The 22,765-nt window shown below is 34.9% G+C and overlaps 2 protein-coding genes across 2 annotated transcripts; one reads left to right on the top strand and one right to left on the bottom strand.

Moving 5' to 3' along the window:
• The first annotated feature begins 5,285 nt into the window (after window positions 1–5,285).
• Window positions 5,286–9,163, top strand: LOC114310781 (PWWP domain-containing protein 5). Its single transcript, XM_082919323.1, has 2 exons — window positions 5,286–5,483; window positions 5,625–9,163. Exon 2 carries the CDS (start codon window positions 5,634–5,636, stop codon window positions 8,643–8,645), a length of 3,012 nt encoding a protein of 1,003 aa, XP_082775449.1. The 5' UTR covers window positions 5,286–5,483; window positions 5,625–5,633; the 3' UTR covers window positions 8,646–9,163.
• Window positions 9,164–14,787: 5,624 nt separating this feature from the next.
• Window positions 14,788–18,991, bottom strand: LOC145821377 (uncharacterized). Its single transcript, XM_082917888.1, has 4 exons — window positions 17,182–18,991; window positions 16,328–16,563; window positions 15,306–16,135; window positions 14,788–14,872 (listed from the first exon to the last, which is right to left on the bottom strand). Exons 1-4 carry the CDS (start codon window positions 18,989–18,991, stop codon window positions 14,788–14,790), a joined length of 2,961 nt encoding a protein of 986 aa, XP_082774014.1.
• Window positions 18,992–22,765: the final 3,774 nt, after the last annotated feature.

The raw sequence follows: 22,765 nt of genomic DNA on the forward strand, positions 1-22,765 counted from the left end.
CATGATGTTTATTGAAGCACTATGCACAAGTTCTCTATATTCTACCATGGCCCAAAAAAATGTTATAATTGCATTTTTTTTTGGGGGGGATGTCACATATTACGTAAGAAAAATAATTGAAAATGAAAATAAAAATTTGGGTAAATTATACTGACACCTCATGAGATTTATATTTAATACAGATCTCCCCTTACATTTGAAAAATTACACTTACCCCTTGTCAAATTAAAATGGCATATTTCTCCCTTAGCCTTTATACATATAAAATAATAAAATAATATTGATATTTTGTTCATATCATTTCAAGAGAAATAACAATCATCTTCTTTAATTTAACTCATACAAAAAATTGAGGTTTTTTTTTTTTTTGTGTTTTTTTTACTAAATTTTTTAATATTTTAAGTAATTTTTTTTAGATATACATAATCTAGATATATTTAAGAAATATAATATTTTTTGATAATTCACCAAATACCCAACAAAAAAAAAAATTAGTAATATTGTAATAAATGTTAATGACGATGTTTGGTAGTACTGTAATAAATGTGTGTGAATAGACGAGAAAGAAAAATTATAGTGGAAATAAAAATGAAAAATTATATTCATATATAAAAATTTATACAAAAAACATCATAAAAATATTGTGATAGTGATGTTATTGTAAATATAAATCATATTTATGATGTATTTTGTTTTAAAGTGAAAGGTCACCATTAAAACATATCATTGTGTTTGAGAATTTTATATAAAATTTATGTTTGTATATCATCGATTAATAAGAATATATTCAAATAAAAATTAATAATAGAAAATTATAGAATGTAGTTATGATGATAAGGAAATAAATGGTAGGAAAAAAGACAAAATAATCATTTAGAAAATTTTAGGACATAACATCAGCAATTTAGGAGATAATTTATAATAAGGTTACAAATCTCAAGGACGATAATGTAATTTTTCAAACGTGAGGGAGAATATCTATTAAATAGAAACGTTAGGGGGTGTTAGGGTAATTTATCTTAAAATTTTATAACACATGACGTCGTTTATTACAGAAATAGTTATGATCGTTTGATAAGCAAGGGGCTTTTCCCAAAATAAGCTAAAATAGCAACTTATTTTTCAAACTAGGTCTAGTTTGGACAGAATTTTCAAAATAAGCTAAAACATTATTATAAACCATGTTTTTACCATTTTTGTGGCCTAGCCGCGAAAAATTGATAAAATCTTAAAAGCGCGATTACAAACTACGCTTTTAATTAAGAAAGCGTAGTTACAAACCACGCATTTAAGAAAATTTGATTTGTGTAGGAATGGCAATGGAGGGCAATGGAGGGCAATGGGGTGGATATTAATTCCCCATCCCCATTCCCCTATAATAAATTTTTCCCATTCCCCATTCCCCATTTCCCATGGGTACCACCCTCCCCATTTTTTAATGGGTATTGATTTTTCCCAACCCACTTTAATCCCCATTTTTATTTTTTATATTTAATGTTAACAATCACTTTTTTTTTTTTTTTTTTTTTTTTTTTTTTTTAAGGTTCACAACAAAAACCAAATATACCTTCAATCTTTTTTCTTTCTTTTTAAATATATTTAATGTTAACAATTTTTTTTTTATTTTTTATTTTTTATTTTTTTTTAAGGTTCACAACAAAAGTTAAATATACCTTCAATCTTTTTTCTTTCTTTTTTAATATATTTAATGTTAACAATTTTTATTTATTTATTTATTTATTTATTATTATTTTTTTTTTAAGGTTCACAACAAAAGTTAAATATACCTTCAATCTTTTTTCTTTCTTTTTTAATATATTTAATGTTAACAATTTTTTTTTTTAATTTTTTATTTAAGGTTCACAACAAAAGTCAAATATACCTTCAATCTTTTTTCTTTCTTTTTTAATATGTTTAATGTTAACAACCTTCTTGTTTTTCTTTTGTCTTTTTTTTATAAAGGTTTTAGCTAAATATACCTTCAATCTTTTTTCTTTCTTTTTTAATATATTTAATGTTAACAACTTATTTTTTTATTTTATTTTTTATTTTTTTAAGGTTCACAACAAAAGCTAAATAAACATTAAATCTTATTTTATTTTATTTGGTTCAACAACAAAATCAAATACACATTAATTAATTAATTAAAAAGTTTATTTTATAATAATCAAATATATAATTTTGAGAAAATCAAAAAGTTTGTTTGAAGAAAGTGTTATAAGACTCATATTAAATTGCATCAGGGCATAAATAAGGAATTGTTAGCCACGGACAATTTAGACATTAAACCATCTTTCTCTTAGCAAATTTGAACAATTCATTTTAATTTATCCAAAATCTAATTATACCTTTAACAAATCTGAACCACTCATTTTAAGATATCTATGCAGTACCACACCCAATCCATCCTCCATCTTCTTCCTTTAGTCCCCCACGAATTTTGTTGTTTGTTACTTTTAAAAAACAAAAAATGTTTTTTCAATTAAATTTTTACTAATTTCACAACACCATCACCACTATTCTCACTTTCACTGTCACGCTACCATCACCATAGCCACTACCATCATCACTGCCGCCATCACCCCACCACTATGTAACAATTTCTACTTTCACATTCGTTCCATCACCACCACCACCAAATATAAAAAAATATATTTTGAATTTTTTTTATAAAAAATATTTTTCATTAAAAAATATTTTCTATCTAAATAAATGAAGCATAACATTGGGAAACAAGCTGATTTCAGTTAAATCTGTTCATAACTAAGAAAAATTCTTTTAATTTAAAAAAAATTATTTAGTATGACTTTGTATCCCCTTTTTGTTTTTCTAGCAAATAAATCTATGTACCCATCATTTCTAACCAATCACAACTCATGCTTGTTTTGATTCTCTACAATTTTCTTATTTTCAAATACATTCATATATATATATATATATATGTTGTATAAATTGTGTGATAACATAAAACAAATATATTTAGCTTTGGTTGTGAATCTTAAAAAAAAAAAAAAATGGTTGTGAACCTTAAAAAAAATTAAAAAAAGGAAAAAAATTAAATGTATATTTAGCTTTTGTTGTGAATCTTAAAAATTAAAAAAAAATGGTTGTGAACCTTAAAAATAAAATAAAAAAAGATTGGAGGTATATTTAGCTTTGGTTGTGGATCTTAAAAAAAAAAAAAAAAAAAAAAATTGGTTGTGAACCTGAAAATATAAATAAATAAAAAAAGAAAAAAGATTGAATGTATATTTAGTTTTAGTTGTGAATCTTAAAAAAAAAAAAAAAAAAATATGGGGAAATTAGTGGATACCCATCCCCAACCCATCCCATGTGGATATTTAAAGAATATCACCTACTCTACCCAATGGATAAGAAAAAGAGGGGAAAACCCATGTATTTGGGTTGGGTCTCTATGGATACCCACAGGATAGGTTATCCATTGCCATCCCTAGATTTGTGTAGAAAGCGTGGTTAAAAACTACTCTTTTAAATGAAATTTATATTTTTAAAAAACGTAGTTCGTAACCACGTTTTTACTGTTGACTAAGATAATGTGTGGTCACCCTCCACGGTTTTGTATTGCCGTCCACCCTTTTGTATTCCTACTACTGGACATAATTTGTACGAGGTAACCACTCACTCTCTCTTATTTTGGAAAACTATTTTTTTGATTTTAAATATATAATTTTTTTTAAATATTTTATTTTATTTTATAAATATTTTAATTTTTTTTAATTTTAATATTTTAAACTCAAAACACATTTCCATACTCATATCATAACCAAACACATAACTCAAAACTCAATTAAAAAATTATTTTAAAATCTCATAACTAAACACATAACTCGAAATTTCACGCTACTTCAAAACTCTATACTCAAATCGTAACTAAACATATAGCAAAAAAATTAAAATATTTAAAAATATATTTATAAAATAAAATAAAATATTTATAATAAAAATTATATATTTAAAATAAAAAAATAATTTTTTTAATATTTAAAAATATATTTAAAATATTAAAAAAATACAACACATAAATATTTATTTATTTTATTCAATTTCTTTAAATGCTAACTATAATTTCTTAATTAAAAGCGTGATTTGTAACAACGTTTTTATAATTTTAGATAAAAATGTGATTTGTAATAACGTTTTACTTTATTTTAAAAATTCTATTCAAATTAAGTCTAATTTGAGAAATAAATTATTATCTTAACTTATTTTGAGAAAATCCCCCGATAAGCAACCCAATTGCACCAAACGGTCCCATCAAAATGGGTCCATGTAGTGATCAATCCGTACGATTATGACACGTTTAATCACATCATTTTGTTACGAGTTAAATTAAGAAGAGTAATGATACATCCCACTAAAAGTGGTGCTCTAAAGCACCACTAATGAGTTGGCAAGCACTTTAACTAAAAAAATAAAAAAAAAACACAAGACACAAGCAGTGAGTCCCGTCCACTGCCACATCACTAGTGGTGCTTTTAGAGCACCACTTTTAGTGGTCTCAAGCATTATTGAATTAAGAATCTCAAATAATCAATTAAATTTTAAAAAATATTTGAGACCCACAAAAAGTGTGATTTAAATGGCTTAAAATTATCAAAACGATGTCATTTTGCGTCGTTTTACGCCCAAAACAACGTCGTTTTAACAGTTTTGAGCCATTTAAGCCACACTTTTTGTGACCCTCTACCATTGCTCTTAAATTTTATATCAAATTTTCTATAGGCATGGTTTGAGAAGTAAATTTAAAACTAAAATAGTTATAAAATATAAAATAAGATTTTTAATCATAATAAAATGAAATATTATATCTAACTCATAATTATTATATATTTTTTTTCACAAAACAAATTAAAAAAAGTCACAAAAATTAAAAATCTTTCTTAAATCAAACATTTTAACTCTAAATTAAAAAAAAATAATGTTTTAGAGCACTAAATTGGGAGCTCTAGAGCATCATTAATAATGTGGCACAGTGGTCTCCACCAAAATGATGTGATATTTTGGCTTGAGTTTGTTTTTTTTTTTTCTTTTAAGCTCATTAAAATTATTAGTGATCCAAAAATTAATAGGATGAATCACCCCTCTTAAAAAAAAATTAGAAAGTCAACTCACCTGTCAAACTAAGCCATATAATTCATATGAATTTATGTCTCGTTACCATATAAAAAATTTGAATTATATGAATTTATGTCTCGTTACCATATAAAAAATTTGAATTATATGAATTTATGTCTCGTTACCATATAAAAAATTTGATAATAAATTTAATACATTATTTGGGTGCATGACCTTTTCCTTTTGCTATCTCCTCCAACTCTACTCCAAACCTCTTGGCACCAAAACCAGAACGCACTTTTCACCCTAGCCTAACCCTCTTCACCACCCATTTTCTCTCTCTCTCTCTCTCTCTCTCACACACACAAACTCCTCAAAGATATCAAGCATTCAAAGCTTCAGACCAGGTATGCATGCTCTCTCTCTCTTCAATGGTATGTTTTTTTTATATTAAATTCATTAGCATACATACACACACACATACATATATATACATATAGGTCTGTATATGTGGAAATAATATATGTGTATTTATGGTATTTGTTTAGGGTTTCTTAATGCCTGTGAAATTCGACAACATAGACCTCAACTCCGACGTCGTTCAACAGAACGACGAGGTCAACAAATCTGAATCAACGGTTAGAGCCGCCGTTTCAGCTGCCCAAACCCTAACGGACTGCCCGTTGGGTTTGGTTAAGGGTTTAGGGTATGTAGATAGAGTGATCAGTACGGAGGCAGAAATGAGAGATTTAGATAGAGATAATGATGCGAAAATGGATGTTACGTCGGGCCAAGGTGAAATTGAGGTAGATGATGATAAGGTTGGTTCGGATTTGAAGGGTGATGTTCCGAATAGTGATGTATGTGATGGGGATTCATTGTGTTCTGATAAAAATGAAGCTATTGAGAAGAATTTTAGTGCATTTTCGGGGGAATCAATTGTAGATAGAAGTGGAGAGGGTAGTTCTGCGATAGACGAGGTAGGAGGGAAAGTTTATAAAGTAGTGGTATCGCATTGCGGAGGGGGAGGAGAGGATCGGAGTGCTGGTTTGCAGCCTGTTGAGGAGAAATTGAGCATGGGAACTGATGTTGCAGTGAATTTGGACCTAGCTTCTGGGTCCTTGCTTGATGATTGTATACCTGATTATTCTATGTGTTCAGAATCGGCTGGTCAGCAACTTGATGGAAGTTCGCAGTTGGTAATGGAAGATGGGGACTTGAAGTCTGGTAGCGGGATAGACAATGAGGGAATTGAGGTTAAAGGTGACATGGGTATGCTGGCTCATTTATCGGATGATAAAGTTCCTTATGTTAATGCTTATGGGTCTTCGCTTGATGAGTGTAAACCTGATTCTTTTATGGGTTCAGAATGGGTTGGTCAACAAGTGGCTGGAAGTTTGCATTTGATAACAGCAGATGGGGATTTGAAATCTGGTAGCAGGATAGACAGTGAAGGAACCGAGGTTAAAGGTGACATGGGTTTATTGCCTTGTTCATTGGATACAGCTCCCCATATTAATGGGTTTGGTTCAAATGGAAACCAAGGTGTAGTAATTACAGCACAGATGGAGGATATTCAACAGCCACAAGACATTGAGAAGAAAATTGTTAAACAGGCAGCTTTGAAACTGGAGTCTCAAGTGAAAGAGTGCTGGACTGAAAAAGGTGAATTTCATGTGTCTGATCTGGTATGGGGTAAAGTAAGGAGCCATCCGTGGTGGCCTGGGCAGATCTTTGATCCTTATGATGCATCAGAAAAGGCAAGGAAATATTGCAAGAAGGATGGGTTTTTGATAGCATATTTCGGGGACCAGACATTTGCTTGGAACGAAGCATCACGGATAAAGCCATTTGAAACACATTTCTCTCGAATGGTGAAGCAGAGCAATTCGGAAGCTTTTTGTCATGCTGTGGATTGTGCTTTGGAAGAGGTTTCGAGACGGGTGGAGTTTGGGCTTGCTTGTTCATGTTTGCCAGAGGAGGTATATGATAGGATCAAAACGCAAATTATTGTTAATGCTGGTATTCGTGAAGAATCAAGTAGAAGAGATGGCAGGGATGAATATTCAAGCATGGATTCCTTTATGCATGTGAACCTTGTCCAATATTTGAAAGCTTTAGCACAATCTCCATATGGTGGAACTCACAGATTGGAATTTGTCATAGCACAAGCCCAGTTGTTGGCCTTCAATCGTTGGAAGGGTTTTGAACAGCTGCCTGAGTTCAAAATGCTTGGTGGGTTGTTGGAGGATGGTGCTGACATTCCTGTAACAGGGGAGGAAAAGTATTCTGAGGTAGTGACTGAGGATGCAATTCGTGTTCCCACGGGCAATGAGCAAGTTCCGTTGGGAAAAGGAAAGTTGGTTATTCAAGATACTCCTTGTTGGAAGCGTAAGGAAATCTCTGGTGATGGTGTGACTCTGCCGAAAAAAAAAGAGAGACGCGTGTCTGACTTGATGTCTAGGAGCCACTCAAAATTTTCAAAAGGCGATGCTGAATCCGAGGGGAAAGCTGGCAGGAAGTTGACTTCTTTGTCTTCTATTAAGAAACGTAAGGCTGGTGATTCAGAATCTGATGACTCAACGGTGAAAAATAGGAAAACTTCTCTGTCACCAATGACAAAAAAGCAGTTTTTTAGAGTTGGAGAAAGCATACGTAAGGTTGCATGCCAACTAGCTGTGTCAACTCCAATTCTCAAGGATAATTCTAAAAAAACTGTAGGTGAAAATGGAAGAAACAAAAGATCTTCCAGGACTAGTTCTGAGAAATCCAAAAGAAAAGAGGCCATTCAAGTGGAGTACCCTCCTCCGGATGAGATGCTCTCACAACTCTCTGTGTCTGCCAGAGATCCAATGAAAAACAACTTGTTGCTTTCTAGTGTTAGTTTTTTCTCCAATTTCAGGAATTCATTGTGCCTAGAGAATTCCATTTCACAAGAACACAAAAAATCAACCGAGAAAGTGTCTGGCAAGCATATTAGGAAAAAATTATCTAAATCGGAAACTACAGAAACGTCTGGGGTTGAGGTTATGGAAGACTCTTATTGGACTGACATGATTGTTCAAAGCAACACTGAAGAAGAGCAAGTACTATTTGAACCTGAGGTCCCAAACAAAACGAGTTCCCCCACTGTTGAACCAGAAGCAGCTCTTGAGTTAGGTATACAATTGGATTCTAAACATGAAACTGCTGTTGTGGGTTGTCAATTGGAGGGAAAATCAGCAGGTGACATGGATGAGAAATGCGAGGAAGAGGAGACTCCAACCACACTAATTCTGAACTTCACTGACTTGGAGTCTGTTCCTTCCGAATCAATTCTTAATGAGATATTCAGCCGCTATGGACCTTTGAATGAATCAGTCACCGAGGTCATGAAGAAGAGCAAACGTGCTAAAGTGGTCTTCAAGAGGCGTTCTGATGCTGAAACAGCTTTCAGCAGTACTGGAAAATTCAGCATTTTTGGGCCTTCACTAGTCAGTTACCGCCTTAATTACTCATCTTCTACACCGCGTAAAACTTCTACTTCTGCAACAAAGCGAGGCAGAAAGGGTGCAACATCTGTGGAATGAAATGCTGCTTGATAATTGATGCAGATCAATTTAGGTGTTCACATGACACATTGGTACTGCACTTCATTTCGATGTTCGTCTTTTTAGGAAACCCATTGCCCCCTTGGGTACATATTTGTTACTGGACAATTGCATGCAAATAGGTAGGATGGAGCATTCAACTTAGTTATCCATTTAGGCGTCCTTAGAATCCCGACTCATCAATATTTTCTAACCATGTTTATTCATTTTGATTTCACTGTAAAGAAGAGTTTTGAGTTTTTTAGTTGTTTATGTGCGTTTTGTAAATGTTTTTCTGCCTTGAGGATTTTTATAGACCATTAGAGTGAGAACTTCCGAAGCTTGGATTGCTTTCTTTCTAAATGGTTTCCTATGATGAAATGTTTAGGTAGTCTGGTGCAAAGTAGTTGGGCTGGAGATGGATTTATTTCAAATTTGGTACCTGCCTTGCAGTTGCTTGGTGAATGGAGTGCTTTACTAAGAAATAAGACTGGCGGAATATTTAGTTTCTTGATTAACGTTTCATTTATGACCAGACTGCTTTGTGACAATGAAATTCAGTGGCCTTTGATATAACTTGCCCTTGATTAGGGATGGCAATTTGAACCCGGCCCGACGGGGACCCGACCCCCCGACCCCGATTAGAACGGGTTTTCCCCGAATATTATCCCCATAGGGCCGGGGATGGTATTAAAAATTAAATCCCCGATAATTTTCGGGCCGGGGACGGTGATAGATTCCCAACCCCGGCCCCGGCCCGGCCCCGCCCCGACCGTCCCCGACAATCTCGTATGTATATATATATGTTTGAGCTTTATTATATATGTTTAGACTATTATATATATATTTTGACTAGAAAGCTATAGCAGAAGGCTATATATCTAATATCTAATATATCTATTCTATCTAATATCTAGCATCAGTTCTCAACTCTCACTCTCTCTCTACTCTCAAGTTCTAAACACACTCTCTCCCTCTCTCTCATCTCAGAGAGATGAATGAGCAGCTTGAGATGAATGACCACCTTCAGATCGAAGCCGCGACAGAGAAATCTAGAGAGAGATCGGCGACAGAAGGCTCCTTCCAGATCTGAATAGCGATGAACATTTCTGCTTCGTCTCCAGATCTATAGCCACGGTTTTGAGATAATATATATATATACACACACACACACACACATATATATGTTTATACACACTGGTTCTCAAGATCGTGATATAGATATAGATATAGATATATATTTTGTTGTTGTTGATGTTGATGATGATGAATTTGTAGAATGTGTTGATGTTGATGATGATGATAGCTGCTGTGTTTGCTCTCTCTCTTTTTTTTTTTTTTTTTCGGCCGGGGAATTTACGGGGTCGGGGAAACCCGATCCCCGTTAGGGGCGGGGGCGGTGACGGAGATAAGTTCCCCGTCGGGGATCGGGACCGGGGCCGGGGTATTTTCACCATCGGGGATCGGGGACGGGGAGTGTGATCCCCGGCCCCGCCCCGCCCCGTTGCCATTCCTACCCTTGATGACTTGCCAGAAATTCTGACATAATTTGTTTGTTACAGTTTCACCTTTTATGGTAATTTACAGATTTCATTGTGGCTTTTATGACGGGGAATTATATTGAACAACTTTATATTCACACTCATCAACACTTAATGGCTGATTTGGAACCTCTAGATTCCTGTTTTTGCAGTGTGAGTTTGCTTATCCAGATTTGCCATTCTCAAAATACCCCAAATATTGTCATTTTTTTATGCACTATGTTCATTTATTTATACACTGCATTATGTCAAAAGCTGAGTAGCAGCTTATACATTGCAAAATCTCGCAATTGCTTATTTTTTAGTCACTCTGATTTTGTGTTCTGGGATAGTTGCTTGGGAAAGGACACAAATCCTGATGAGTAGCATGCCTTGTGTTGGTACTTGGTTACTATTTGTTTGTTCTTCATCTTTCCAACCTGTCTTGTTTCTTGTTTTGTTCATCTTTGTGCTTGGAGGATTACGATGGAGGAGCTGAGGGTTATCACTAATCAATAGCTTGTTGTTTCTTTCGGTAATAAAATGCTACTTACTAAAAAAAATTATATCAGATCTAAAAAGCCACAACAAGCTTCTTCTAACATGATCAAGTTATTTGAGTGGTATCCTGTTGTGTGGATATGCTGTGCATTAATTTGAGTTAGTTATTGTCCTCTTCTTGTAGCTAGAAATCATTTGGCTTCTACTGCTTGTTTTATGCTTTATTTGGAGTTGGTGTTATAAATAACTCTTTTAAGGCTCTATTTGGATCGCGTGGCGAGAAAGGAAAAGAAATGAATGATATTTATGAAATAATACCTGGCAGAAGCATTTGAACATATCTTCTTGTCTTTCTTTTCTTTTTTTTTCTTCTTCTTTGAGTAGCTGCATTATTAAAGAGTTTGAAAGAAATCTGTTTTACTTTATTAGACAAAAGAGTGTAAATTTTGTTCCTTGTCTCGTAATTAATCTTTGGGTATGCTTGATTCTTTGATATGATTTTTTGTGGGTTATGGAAATTAGTAATACCATGGCATTATAAATAATATGGGAGGGATAAGAGGGGTAACAAATTTGAATTTATAACAATTTCATCATTTTGTGGTAAGTTGTTGATGGATTATGTCTTGCATAGACTTTAGATTGTGTTTGAATTTTGAATTTATAAAAATAATTTTTTTTTTAAAAAAATTTATACAAGATTTAGTGTTGAATGCTTTTTCCTCGATGTGTGCATGGGTATATTCATAGTCTGGTTTTGTTGTGAATAATATACACATTTGATTGATGCAGAATGGTGGTGATAAAGTTGTAAGCATTTCTTTTTTTTTCTTATCCGCCCTCTTTCGCTTTAATATTTATTACAACCAAATACCAGACTAAAATTTAAAATTTATAATGATCAAATTTTTAATGATACCCTTAATTTTTATTTTTTTAGTAATATAATAAGCAAAGGTCTAAAATATCTTTTCCACAATAATTTTTTAGGCAAATTACATATACCTTCTTTGAGGTTTAGCTAAATTACAGATATCTCCTTCAGGTTTCAGAAATTACAGATACTCCCTGATGTTTATATTTTCATAACAAATTGTCTCTTGAAGTTTATATTTTCATAACAATTTGCCTCCTAATTTGTTATGCAAATATAACCTTTAAGGGGGTATCTGTAATTTTTCAAACTTCAGGGAAGGTATCTGTAATTTTGCTAAACCTCGAGGGGTATATGTAATTTTGCCCTAACTTTATTAGCAAAACAAAGATTTGACATTGCTTCAATTTGAGGGAAATGTGCACTTACGTACATTGCAAGTGTCATGCATCTAGTTTTAGCTGATGAAATGCAACCATTAAATCAGATTTATTTATATATTTTTCTTAACCTACGGTTTTTTTTTTTTTTTTTCAATTCATAAATTTTCATTAATAATAGTTCCGACTATTCAATGCCAGTGGTCCTCCTGTTATTTTCTCTCTCACCATAAAAATTCAAACTTTGATTTATTTCATATATTTCATAACAAAAGCAGTAGAGGATACATATTACAACTACAACTTTGGATTAAAAGAGAGATTAAAAAAGAAAAAGAAAAGATCTATTCACTTTATCAATAGTTGAGTTGAATTAAATGTATCACAAGGTATATTGAATAAAAATATTTTTTGTATAAGATATTCAACCGAAAATTTATTGAAAAAAAGAGAGTAGACATTAAAATTTTTAAAAATATAAAATAATGAAGGCTCTATTTGGGAACAAAAGAAAAAAAGTTGCGTTTTGCAGCTCGGGCCAAAAAAGTCAAAATACTTTTTTGCCATCAAACCATTTGAGAAGATAGGTAAAAGTTATATGTGAAATTACAGTTATATCCTTCATGATGTTTAGTTATATTTTTAAAATGGGTGAGGATATTTTGGTCATTTTATTATGATGTGACAGCATAAACATATATTAAGTCAAAAAGTCAAAAAATAGATTTTTATCAACTTCCCAAATGACTTTTTAAAAATGCTTGATTAAAAGACAAAATCCAACTTGTAACCATTTTTTCAAAACACCCTGAAATTATCTTAGCAAAGATTGTTTGGTTTGATTTTGAGAGATAAGTTTTCAAAAAAATATTTTGGAAAGAGAATTTAGAAATTTTTATAGTTTGTTTGGTTGTATATTTTGAAAATAGTTTTGGAGTTTGGGAGTTTAAGATGATTTGATATTTTGTTGTAATTGAGTAGATGTATGTGAGAGAAAAAGTGATTGAAAATGAGAGAGGAGAGAGAAAAAGTGATTGATTGATGTGTAGGAGAAAGAAAGTGATTTTGAAATTTTTTAAAAAAAAATTACAAACCAAACAAAATTTCTAAAATTTTTCTCCAAATTCCTCTTTTTGCAATTTGGACTAGGGCTGAGCAAGAATCCGTAAAATCAGTAATCTGATCCAGTCCAGTCCAATCCAATAGGTTTGGATTGGTTTTTTAAATTCGTGGTTCGGTTCCGGATTGAAAAATTAAAAATCCGTAGTTTACGGATTGGTTCTGGATTGAAACCCACGGTTCCGGATTGAAACTGATCCGGACCGTATACAAATAATTTACATTTTTATTATACACCTTCATGCATAGTATCTTCTCTTATTTCATATAAAACTCAAATCCAAACCTAAATTCGCGTAGTATCTTCTTTTATTACTTTTGTTTGCTAGTTTTTAGTGTTAATTTGTAATGGTCTAAATACTTATGGTGGAACCAGTTTTCTTATGATTGTTTAAATTCTAGAACAGTATGTCATTATTATAAAAAGACGTGTTGTTATTGTGAAACTAATATGGTGCTATATTTATATTTTTAGGAAATTAAAGTGTTATATATATATATTTTATTATTTAATTATGTAAATTCGTGATCCTAAACCGATCTAATCCGTGATTAAATGGATTGGTTCGAATTGGTTTCACGATTTAAATGGATTGGATTGGTTCCAATTTTTCAGGAACCGTAGATAATGGAATGGTCCTGATTTTACCCCAATCCGGTCCAATCCAGACCATGCTCACCCCTAATTTGGACTGCCCATCACAAAATATATAGGCTCTGTTTGTTTGAGTTTTGGAACTTTAGTTCTAGTTTAATGTTCTCACGTGGTGTTTGTTTGTAACTTTCAAAAATTAATTTCACATTCATTTTTGAAAACTCGATCGAAGGCGGAAAAATTTGGATTAATCGGTCGTCCCACCAGTCGTTTGGCTGGTTGACCGGAACAATGCATTTTTTTTTTTGTTTTGCAATTGACACATGTTAATTTTTATATATTCAACAAAAAATATTTGCCGAATTTTAAAATTTTTTTTACGAGCTTTAATACAATTTTGAGTTGTGTGTTTGGTTATGAGTTGTAAGTTTTTGTATCAAATATCATATGACACATCAAAAATTTCCTACTAAATTCAAAATTCTTTTCAAAATTCATTCATCAAACAAATTTTTCACATTTAAATCTGTGACGCCCCAATTATTATTTATTTTTGTGTGTGTGTGTGTGTGTATTTGTATGGGTTCTGAAAATTGATACACTAAGATTTTTATCTAAGGTATTTAGTAAGAATAATTATTATATTGAATCCTAATTAAAATAATTTATAAACAACAAATATTGAACACCCACAAAATTATTATTCTTTGTTAGTGATAGGATTTGGTTAATTTAAAACTAATTAATTAATTTATTTATTTATTTTCTTTCAAGAATAATTTAAATATGGGTTTTCACAATCTACCCTCCTAAAAAGAATTTCGCCCTCGAAATTAATTCGTACCTTTAGATTCGAAAAGTTGAGGATAATTGACACGTATCATATCTTCTCGCTCCCACGTTGACTCTTCCGTCCCACAATGTCTCCAGAGAACTCGAACCAATGGTATAGTTTTACCTCGTAATTTCTTCTCGGGATGATCTAAAATCTTGACAGGCTTTTCTTTAATTGTCACGTCTTCATCAAGATTAATCTCCTCCCAATTGATGATGTGAGAAGGGTGTGGCTCGTATTTCCGTAGCATAGAGACGTGGAAAACATTATGTACTCCAGCCAGTTGAGGCGGTAGAGCCAAACGGTACGCCACTTCTCCTATTTTGTCCAAAATTTCGAAAGGTCCAATGAAGCGAGGTGACAACTTTCCCTTCTTTCCGAAACGAACAACTCCTCGACGAGGCTGTATTTTCAGAAACACATGATCTCCAACTTTAAATGCTAAAGGTCTTCTTCTTTTATCTGCATAGCTTTTCTGCCTACTCTGAGCGGTCTCGAGCCTCTGTCTAATTAGTTTCACCTTCTCGGTAGTTTCTTGAACTAATTCTGGCCCTAAAAGAGGTGCCTCTCCGACTTCTGTCCAACATATTGGTGATCGGCAAGGCCGTCCGTACAAAGCTTCATACGGTGCCATACCAATACTTACTTGAAAACTTTTATTGTAAGAGAATTCGACTAGTGGTAAGTGTTTCTCCCAATTACCTTTAAAGTCCATCACACAAGCTCGAAGCATGTCTTCTAAAGTCTGAATTGTTCTTTCTGATTGACCGTCAGTTTGAGGGTGAAAAGCTGTACTAAAACACAACTTTGTACCCAAGGCCCTTTGCAGACTTTGCCAGAACTGTGACGTAAAACGAGAATCACGATCTGACACTATTGAGACTGGTACTCCATGCAATCTAATGATTTCTCGAATAAATAATCGGCTTAAAGATTCGAGTGTGCCTGCTGGTCCTATTGGTAGGAAATGTGCTGTCTTAGTTAATCGATCAACCACCACCCAAATGGCATCATGGCCTTGCGGCGACCGGGGTAATCCTGTTACAAAATCCATTGTTATGTGTTCCCATTTCCACTTAGGTATTGGTAAAGGTTGGAGTTTCCCTGCCGGCTTTTGATGTTCTGTCTTCACTTGCTGACACGTCAAGCACTTAGATACGAATTGAGCAACGTCCTTCTTCATTCCACTCCACCAATACTGTCGCTTAAGATCCTGGTACATCTTGTTTCCTCCCGGATGAATCGCAAAAATTGAATGGTAAAATTCTTTAAGTACTTCGTCTCTTAATTGTTCGATGTTTGGCACAAAAATTCTACCTAAATACCTTAAACTACCATCTTGATGGAGTGTCCAATCCGGTGAAGATTCCTCGGTCACTAATCGGGCCTTGATGAAGTCGGTCTCCTGATCAAATCTTTGGGCTTCCAACACTTTGGTAAGAAGTTGGGGTGTTGTAACTATTGTAAACAACCTACCCTTCCCATTCTGAGTCTCTGGTTGTAACTTAAACTCATTCATAGTGCTTACCATTTCCCATTTTTTAATTGATATGCTGGCTACAATCTCTCTTGTTTTTCGACTTAGTGCATCTGCTACAACATTAGCCTTCCCGGGATGATAAGATATGGTGAATTGGTAATCTTCAAGGTACTTCATCCAGCGTCTCTGTTTCATGTTCAAATCTCTTTGTGTGAACAAGTACTTCAAGCTTTTGTGATCAGTAAATATCTCAAATTTTTCGCCATAAAGGTAATGTCGCCAAGTCTTAAGTGCATAGACCACAGCTGCCAACTCCAGATCATGAGTAGGATAATTTTTCTCATGATTCTTCAATTGTCTTGATCTGTAAGCCACTACCTTCCCGTTTTGCATTAACACGCTATCTAACCCTTCTTTAGAGGCATCACAGTAAACAGTGTACCCAACGTCGCATTTGGGTATGATTAATATTGGAGCGCTTGTCAGTCTCTTCTTGAGTTCTTGAAATGATTGCTCACACGCTTCGTTCCATTCAAACTTTACTCCTTTTTGCGTTAGGCGTGTCATTGGCTTGGCTAATTTGTAGAAATCCTGAATGAATCTCCTATAATAACCTGCTAATCCCAAGAAACTACGAATCTCAAATGTATTCTTAGGTTGTTTCCACCCTATTACTGCTTCTACTTTAGCAGGATCCACTGATATCCCTGATTCGGACACAACATGACCTAAGAACTTTACTTCCTTCAACCAAAATTCACATTTGCTAGCTTTAGCATACAATTGGTTTTCTCTTAGAATTTGCAAAACGGTTCTCAGATGTTGCTCGTGGTCTTCCTCCGATCGTGAGTATATCAAAATATCATCAATGAATACTACCACAAATTGGTCTAAATAGGGGGTAAAAATTTTGTTCATTAAACTCATGAATACCCTAGGAGCATTTGTCAAACCAAATGGCATTACCACAAACTCATAGTGGCCATAACGGGTTCGAAACGCAGTTTTGGGTATATCTTCTCCTCTGACACGAAGTTGGTGATATCCCGACCTAAGGTCAATTTTGGAAAAACATTTTGAACCTCTTAATTGATCGAACAAGTCATCAATTCTGGGTAAAGGATATCGATTTTTAATGGTGGCTCGATTTAGTTGTCGATAATCGATGCACAATCTTAAGGTTTCATCCTTCTTCTTCGCGAATAATGCTGGCGCTCCCCAAGGAGACGTACTTGGTCTGATGAACTTTTTATTCAACAGTTCTTGCAACTGCTCCTTCAATTCTCGAAGCTCAGCTGGCGCCATACGATGTGGTGCTATTGAAATCGGCGAAGTCCCAGGTTGAAGCTCAATCGTGAAATCTACGTCTCGTTTTGGGGGTAATCCCGACCATTCATCAGGGAAAACGTCAACGTACTCGCACACCACATGGAGTAATCCTGGATCCTCTCGATTTTCGTCTTCCAAAATTAGGCCCGCCAACCATCTGGTTAGTTGATCATGCCATCGGGACTTGCGACACGTTGGAGTTAGAGAATCTTGTCTATCCCCTTTAAATTGAACTTTCGTGCCGTTAAGGGAGGATGCTGTCACTGTCTTACAGTAACAATCAATAATGGCTTGATGAACTAATAACCAGTCCATTCCTAGGATGACGTCAAAATCAGACATATCCATAACTCTTAGATCACAGATCAAATGTGAACCGGAGATTTCTAGCTCACAAGATTTGCATACTAGATTTACTCGGGTTTGACCTCCTAAGGGTGAAGCGACACTCATAGCTATCCCTAGCGTCTCTGGCTTTAGACCCAAACTTGTCACACATGCAGTGGATATAAAAGAATGCGAAGCTCCAGAATCAAACAATACTTTAACCCAAGAATTCATAAGGATTAACATACCTTGAATCACTGATGGGTTATCAACCTCTTCTTCTTCTTGGAGAGAATACATTCTCCCTACTGCTTGTTGGTTAGTCTCCCCTGGTTTCTTCCCATTTCCAGCTCCTTGTGGTTGTGTTCTTGGTCGGCCTGCATTCCTAGAGGCTTGTGGCTGCCCCTTGTTGGTCTGAGTATTTTGAGTAGGCTTAGAACCTTGCCCAGGTTGGCATCTGTTGTATTGTTGTGCCCCTCGCAGATCCATAAAATACTCCCCACCTTGAGGACACTCACTTCGACGATGCCCCTGTTGACCACATCTGAAACATCTTCCTTTCCACTCATTTACAAAGTTTCCTCCTTGCTGGTTTCCTCGATTCTGCCTTTGTTGCTGTTGCATTCCTCCGGCATAGGGTGCTGGCACATGATGGTTTCTGGTGTTGCGGACTGGGCCTCCTCCGCGTGGTTGGTTGTTGTTCCTTGATCGCTGATTTCGAATGCGTTCAGAATCTGCTAACTCTTGTTCCACAATTAAAGCTCGATCCACCATCTGGGCATAGGTGGAGAGTTGCACTGCGATCAATCTTCCTCTAATGTCTGTGTCTAAGCCCCATTCAAATCGCCTAACCTTATCCTCTTCATTTGCTACTATAGCTGAAGCGTACCGTGAAAGAGCTTCAAAACGGTTCGCATATTGAGCGACTGACATTTTTCCTTGTTTCAGTTGGAGGAACTCTTGAATCATTTCTTGTCTTAGCGAGTTAGAAAAATACTTTTCCATGAACAGGTCTTCGAATTGTCTCCAAGTTAATGTCTCTACTTGTCGAGTACTCTTGATCATTTCCCACCAATGATCCGCTTCCCCTTCCATTTGAAATGCCGCCATGGTCACTTTATCTTGTTCATTTCGAATGTCGGAGGTAACTGGCAACTTCTTAATTTGCCTTAACCAAGCTTCAGCTTCATGGGGGTTCAGTCCACCAAGGAATTTGTGGGGACGTAGCTTTTCAAATTTTGCTATCATTTCCGATTTGTTTTGATCTTGGTTTCGGGGTGGTATATTGCCTACCCCTTCAGCAATCGCGCGTATAATTCTAGCGACATCGCCATCAGCCACTCCATCACCATTACCGTTGTTATTATTTCTTGTTCGTCCAGCCATTCTGCATGATGGGATTTTCTTGTGATTTATTTATTTATTTATTTATTTATTATTATTATAAGTTGCTATATTTATGTGCAAGGATAGTAAAAAAAAAAAACTTCATTAATTAGATTAGATAAGTTACAATTAGCAAAATACAAGTAAAACATATAAAAGATTAAATAACATACTACGAGCAAAAGATAGCCCCTACAATCCGAGTTAACTCCTACACTCACAATTCTAAACTAGGCAATTTTACATGTGAGCATACAAAACAATCGGTTAGCCTAGTTTATAATTCCGTTATGACCCCTTAAAATAGCCAAGGAAAGTCTCTCCACACAAGGACTTCCGGCTCCCATGTGGCTTGGAAAAGTCCCATGAATCGCCACAACACCCTCACGAAGATAGCAATTTCGCACACACGATGCCCTAGTAGCATCACCGGCTCCTCCCGATAGATCCTCCAGTCCCTGAAGTCCACTAACCCATCTCTCCTCACAATTCTGCTTGGGTCGGGCATGATATACTGAAGGCTCCAAAAGTCAAAAAGGTCGCCCACTCTTTCGGTGAAACCGTCCGGAAAGGGGCCTAGTTGATATACCCAGGGAGTCTCTTGTCTTAGAATCTGGATAGGTCCGATATAGGTACCCACCCAACTCTCATTTTTCCAAGCACAACCTCCGAGGGGATAAAGTCTGACATATACAAAAGAGCCAATTTGCAACCCGTTTTGCACATCCCAACCCTCAAACGTGGCTCCTATATCTCCAGGGTTCCCCTCGGTATTGCCTTCCATAGACTCATCCTCAGTGTCTGACTCAATCACAATAACCTCCGGGGGGTTGTATATTGGTACAACTTTTTCAACTTCTTCAGACTCAGGTTCAGGCTCAAGTTCAGGATCAGGTTCAGGGTCAAGCTCAGGCTTAGATTCATAGTCTTCTATAGGCATTTCCACTTCTTCACTTGGGTCGGATTCTATGGATTCATAGTCTTCTATAGGCATCTCCACTTCTTCACTTGGGTCAGATTCTATGTCATAGTTTTCCACTGAATTTTCCTCGTTAGAGTTAAACAGTCGCAATTTCTTTACTCAATAACAAATCTTGGATATTTATTTCGACACGTAGGGCCAACGTAGTCTTAGGTTAGATATCTAGTTTAGTCACTTCCTCCATGATCTTGATTACATGAAAGCCCAAAACTATAATGTCATTCATCCGATCCTTATGTTAATTGATATTGTTGTTATAGCCACTTTGTATTATGTTATCCTTATTACTTCTGTACCAACATTGGGCTTAGACTTACCAGTTAGAACTCTTTTGGTGTGACTCATTTGTAATCAAAACCTACACGACGAAAATTTCTATCAAACCAGTCTTAAAACTCTTGGTTATATGTTTTTCATCTTATTCCTTCACATTTGCAGTGTGTTAGATCACTAGAATTGGTATGCAGACCCTTACGAATTGTTGGCATACTTGAATTCTCGAACCTTGAGACATGAAGATGTTCGACACCGACATCATCTTGGACACAGATTGATTGTCCATACACTAAGCCGCAATTAGTGGCCACCAGAAGAAGGAAATGACTTATGCATTCGATGGAACGCTGTAATTGTTTAAGGAGGATAGACTAGCCTTCTGACCACAACGAGTTGACGAATGACACTAGCAACCTACAGGACAGTCAAGAAGACTAATCCTTAGCAAGTATGCGAATGTTTTCTCGAGTAGAGGGTTTCACATTGAAGCAATGGGGTCATTATGATGAGCAGTTTGAAAGTTTTGCGAATCACAATTTCTTGATACAACCATGTGTGCAAGAGGACCTAAACGTGACGCAAAAGCATTGAATCGAAGATGAGAGAGGATGCGAACGAGTTAAGACTGGAAACTAATAACATAATAGTAGAGTTTGCCCATTTATTACCCACAACTTTTCAAAACCAAGAACAACTTAAATTTCGAGGACGAAATTTTTTTTAAGGGGTATAGATTGTGAAACCCCGTATTTTTATATAATAAAATAATAATAATATATATTTTTAATTTTCTTAAATAATTATTCACAATATTTTGAATTTAATAGTCTGTATATTTTTATACTGACCATTTATTCAAAATAAAATAAAATAAAATATTTTTTTGACTTTATATTATTACTCAATATTACTTTCTGAACGTTATGATATTTTTATTATATTTTTTTCTATATTTTTTTGTAATCAAATTACACTGGAACCTAATATTTTCTATACTAAAATCCAATCCAATCCCAAAAAAAAAAAAAAACCATGGGCTTGCTCCCCATGTTTTCTCACCTCCCACTTTCCACGTGCAATCATTTTCTGTAAAGAAAATGTGGTGGACATGCAAGCTATACACCTCCCTTCTTTTTAATTTGTCTTCATCATAAATTGAGCCTAGCTTTTCCTCACATTTCCTCATCTTTCTCTTCGCTTCCAGTTTCATCTCTCTCTGTTCCCTCTCCCTCCACCTCTCATTCTCAAAACTCTCTTTCTCTTTCTTTATCTATGTTTTTCCTCCTCCCCCGACCTCCATAGCCATGGCCTCAACCCATACTATCACCATCCGAAACACCAACCCGCGAACTTCACCACCATTGGCGTACCGTCGGACTGCCACCACCACCATCACCTATTTCAATTATCATTTAGAACCACCATTCACAAATGTGTTGTAGGTGAAAAAATAGAAAAAGAAAGAAGATGGAGGAGAAAGAAACAAAGTTAGAGAAATTTATTTTGAATTTCAAAAGTTGGTTTTCGGCTTACTTTCGGCATGCCAAAACTATCCATTCCGGGAAGAATTGAGAAAAATAGGTCATGTAAGATGAAGTACGGAGTAAGTTGAAGAGATTGGCGAAAGAATGAAGTAAAACCGTTGAGAATTAAGAAAGTTATGGAGTCTGAAAGATGGTTCGAAGAAATGTCCGAGCTGGTAGGAAGAAAATCTAATTTTTCGTCAAATTTTAGAGATCCGACGGCATGCAAAAAGAGATAGAACAAGGCGTGTGAGTAGTGAACCAAAAACTAGGCCGTGAGGTGAATCCAATGACAGAAAAATAAGATAAAACGGAGTTACGATGAAGAAGATACAAGTATTTGAACTGGGGACATTGAAACTAAATTTCTGGGTCTCTCTGTTCGTGCGTGCTACTGCTGTTGGAGAAGATGAACTAAATTTTATCCAGTGTTTCTCGGCTCATGGTGCTACGGTGCATCCTAGCACATTTAGGTTAATCGAGTGGTCCTATGACTTTGGGGATGACCACCCTAAGGTTTTTCGACATGTAGAATCCATTTTTGGGGTTAGATCTTTCAAATTCTAAGTCTAAGATGATGATCAACAACTAAAGGTTCCAAGAGAATCCAATGAAAGATCAACGATGAGATCGTGTCCGATTAATGTGAAATTTCAGCAAGACGATCATGGAGCCAGGACGGTCATATCTTACGATCAGAATCATAAATCAAATTCGGACGATAAATCACTAGCAACCTAACATAGTAAGAAAACCCTCTCAACCCTCTCATTTTTTATATATTTGAAAATTTCAAATTATATACATATGATAAAATGTCTAAGCTTGTAGATAAAATTTTATTTATAATTGTATGAAAATTTATGATGGTACATCAAATTTGGACTTGCATGTGTAGTTTATGCCATTAAAAAGATTATTGAAGATGTTATTTGGCCCTTTAAATCTGTCAGAAAGTTGTACTAATTTTTAGACAATTTTATACTCAAAATT

The sequence above is a fragment of the Camellia sinensis genome, chromosome 3 (genome assembly GCF_055761805.1).
Source record: "Camellia sinensis isolate YWXY chromosome 3, ASM5576180v1, whole genome shotgun sequence".
In the NCBI taxonomy this organism is placed as follows: Eukaryota; Viridiplantae; Streptophyta; class Magnoliopsida; order Ericales; family Theaceae; genus Camellia; species Camellia sinensis.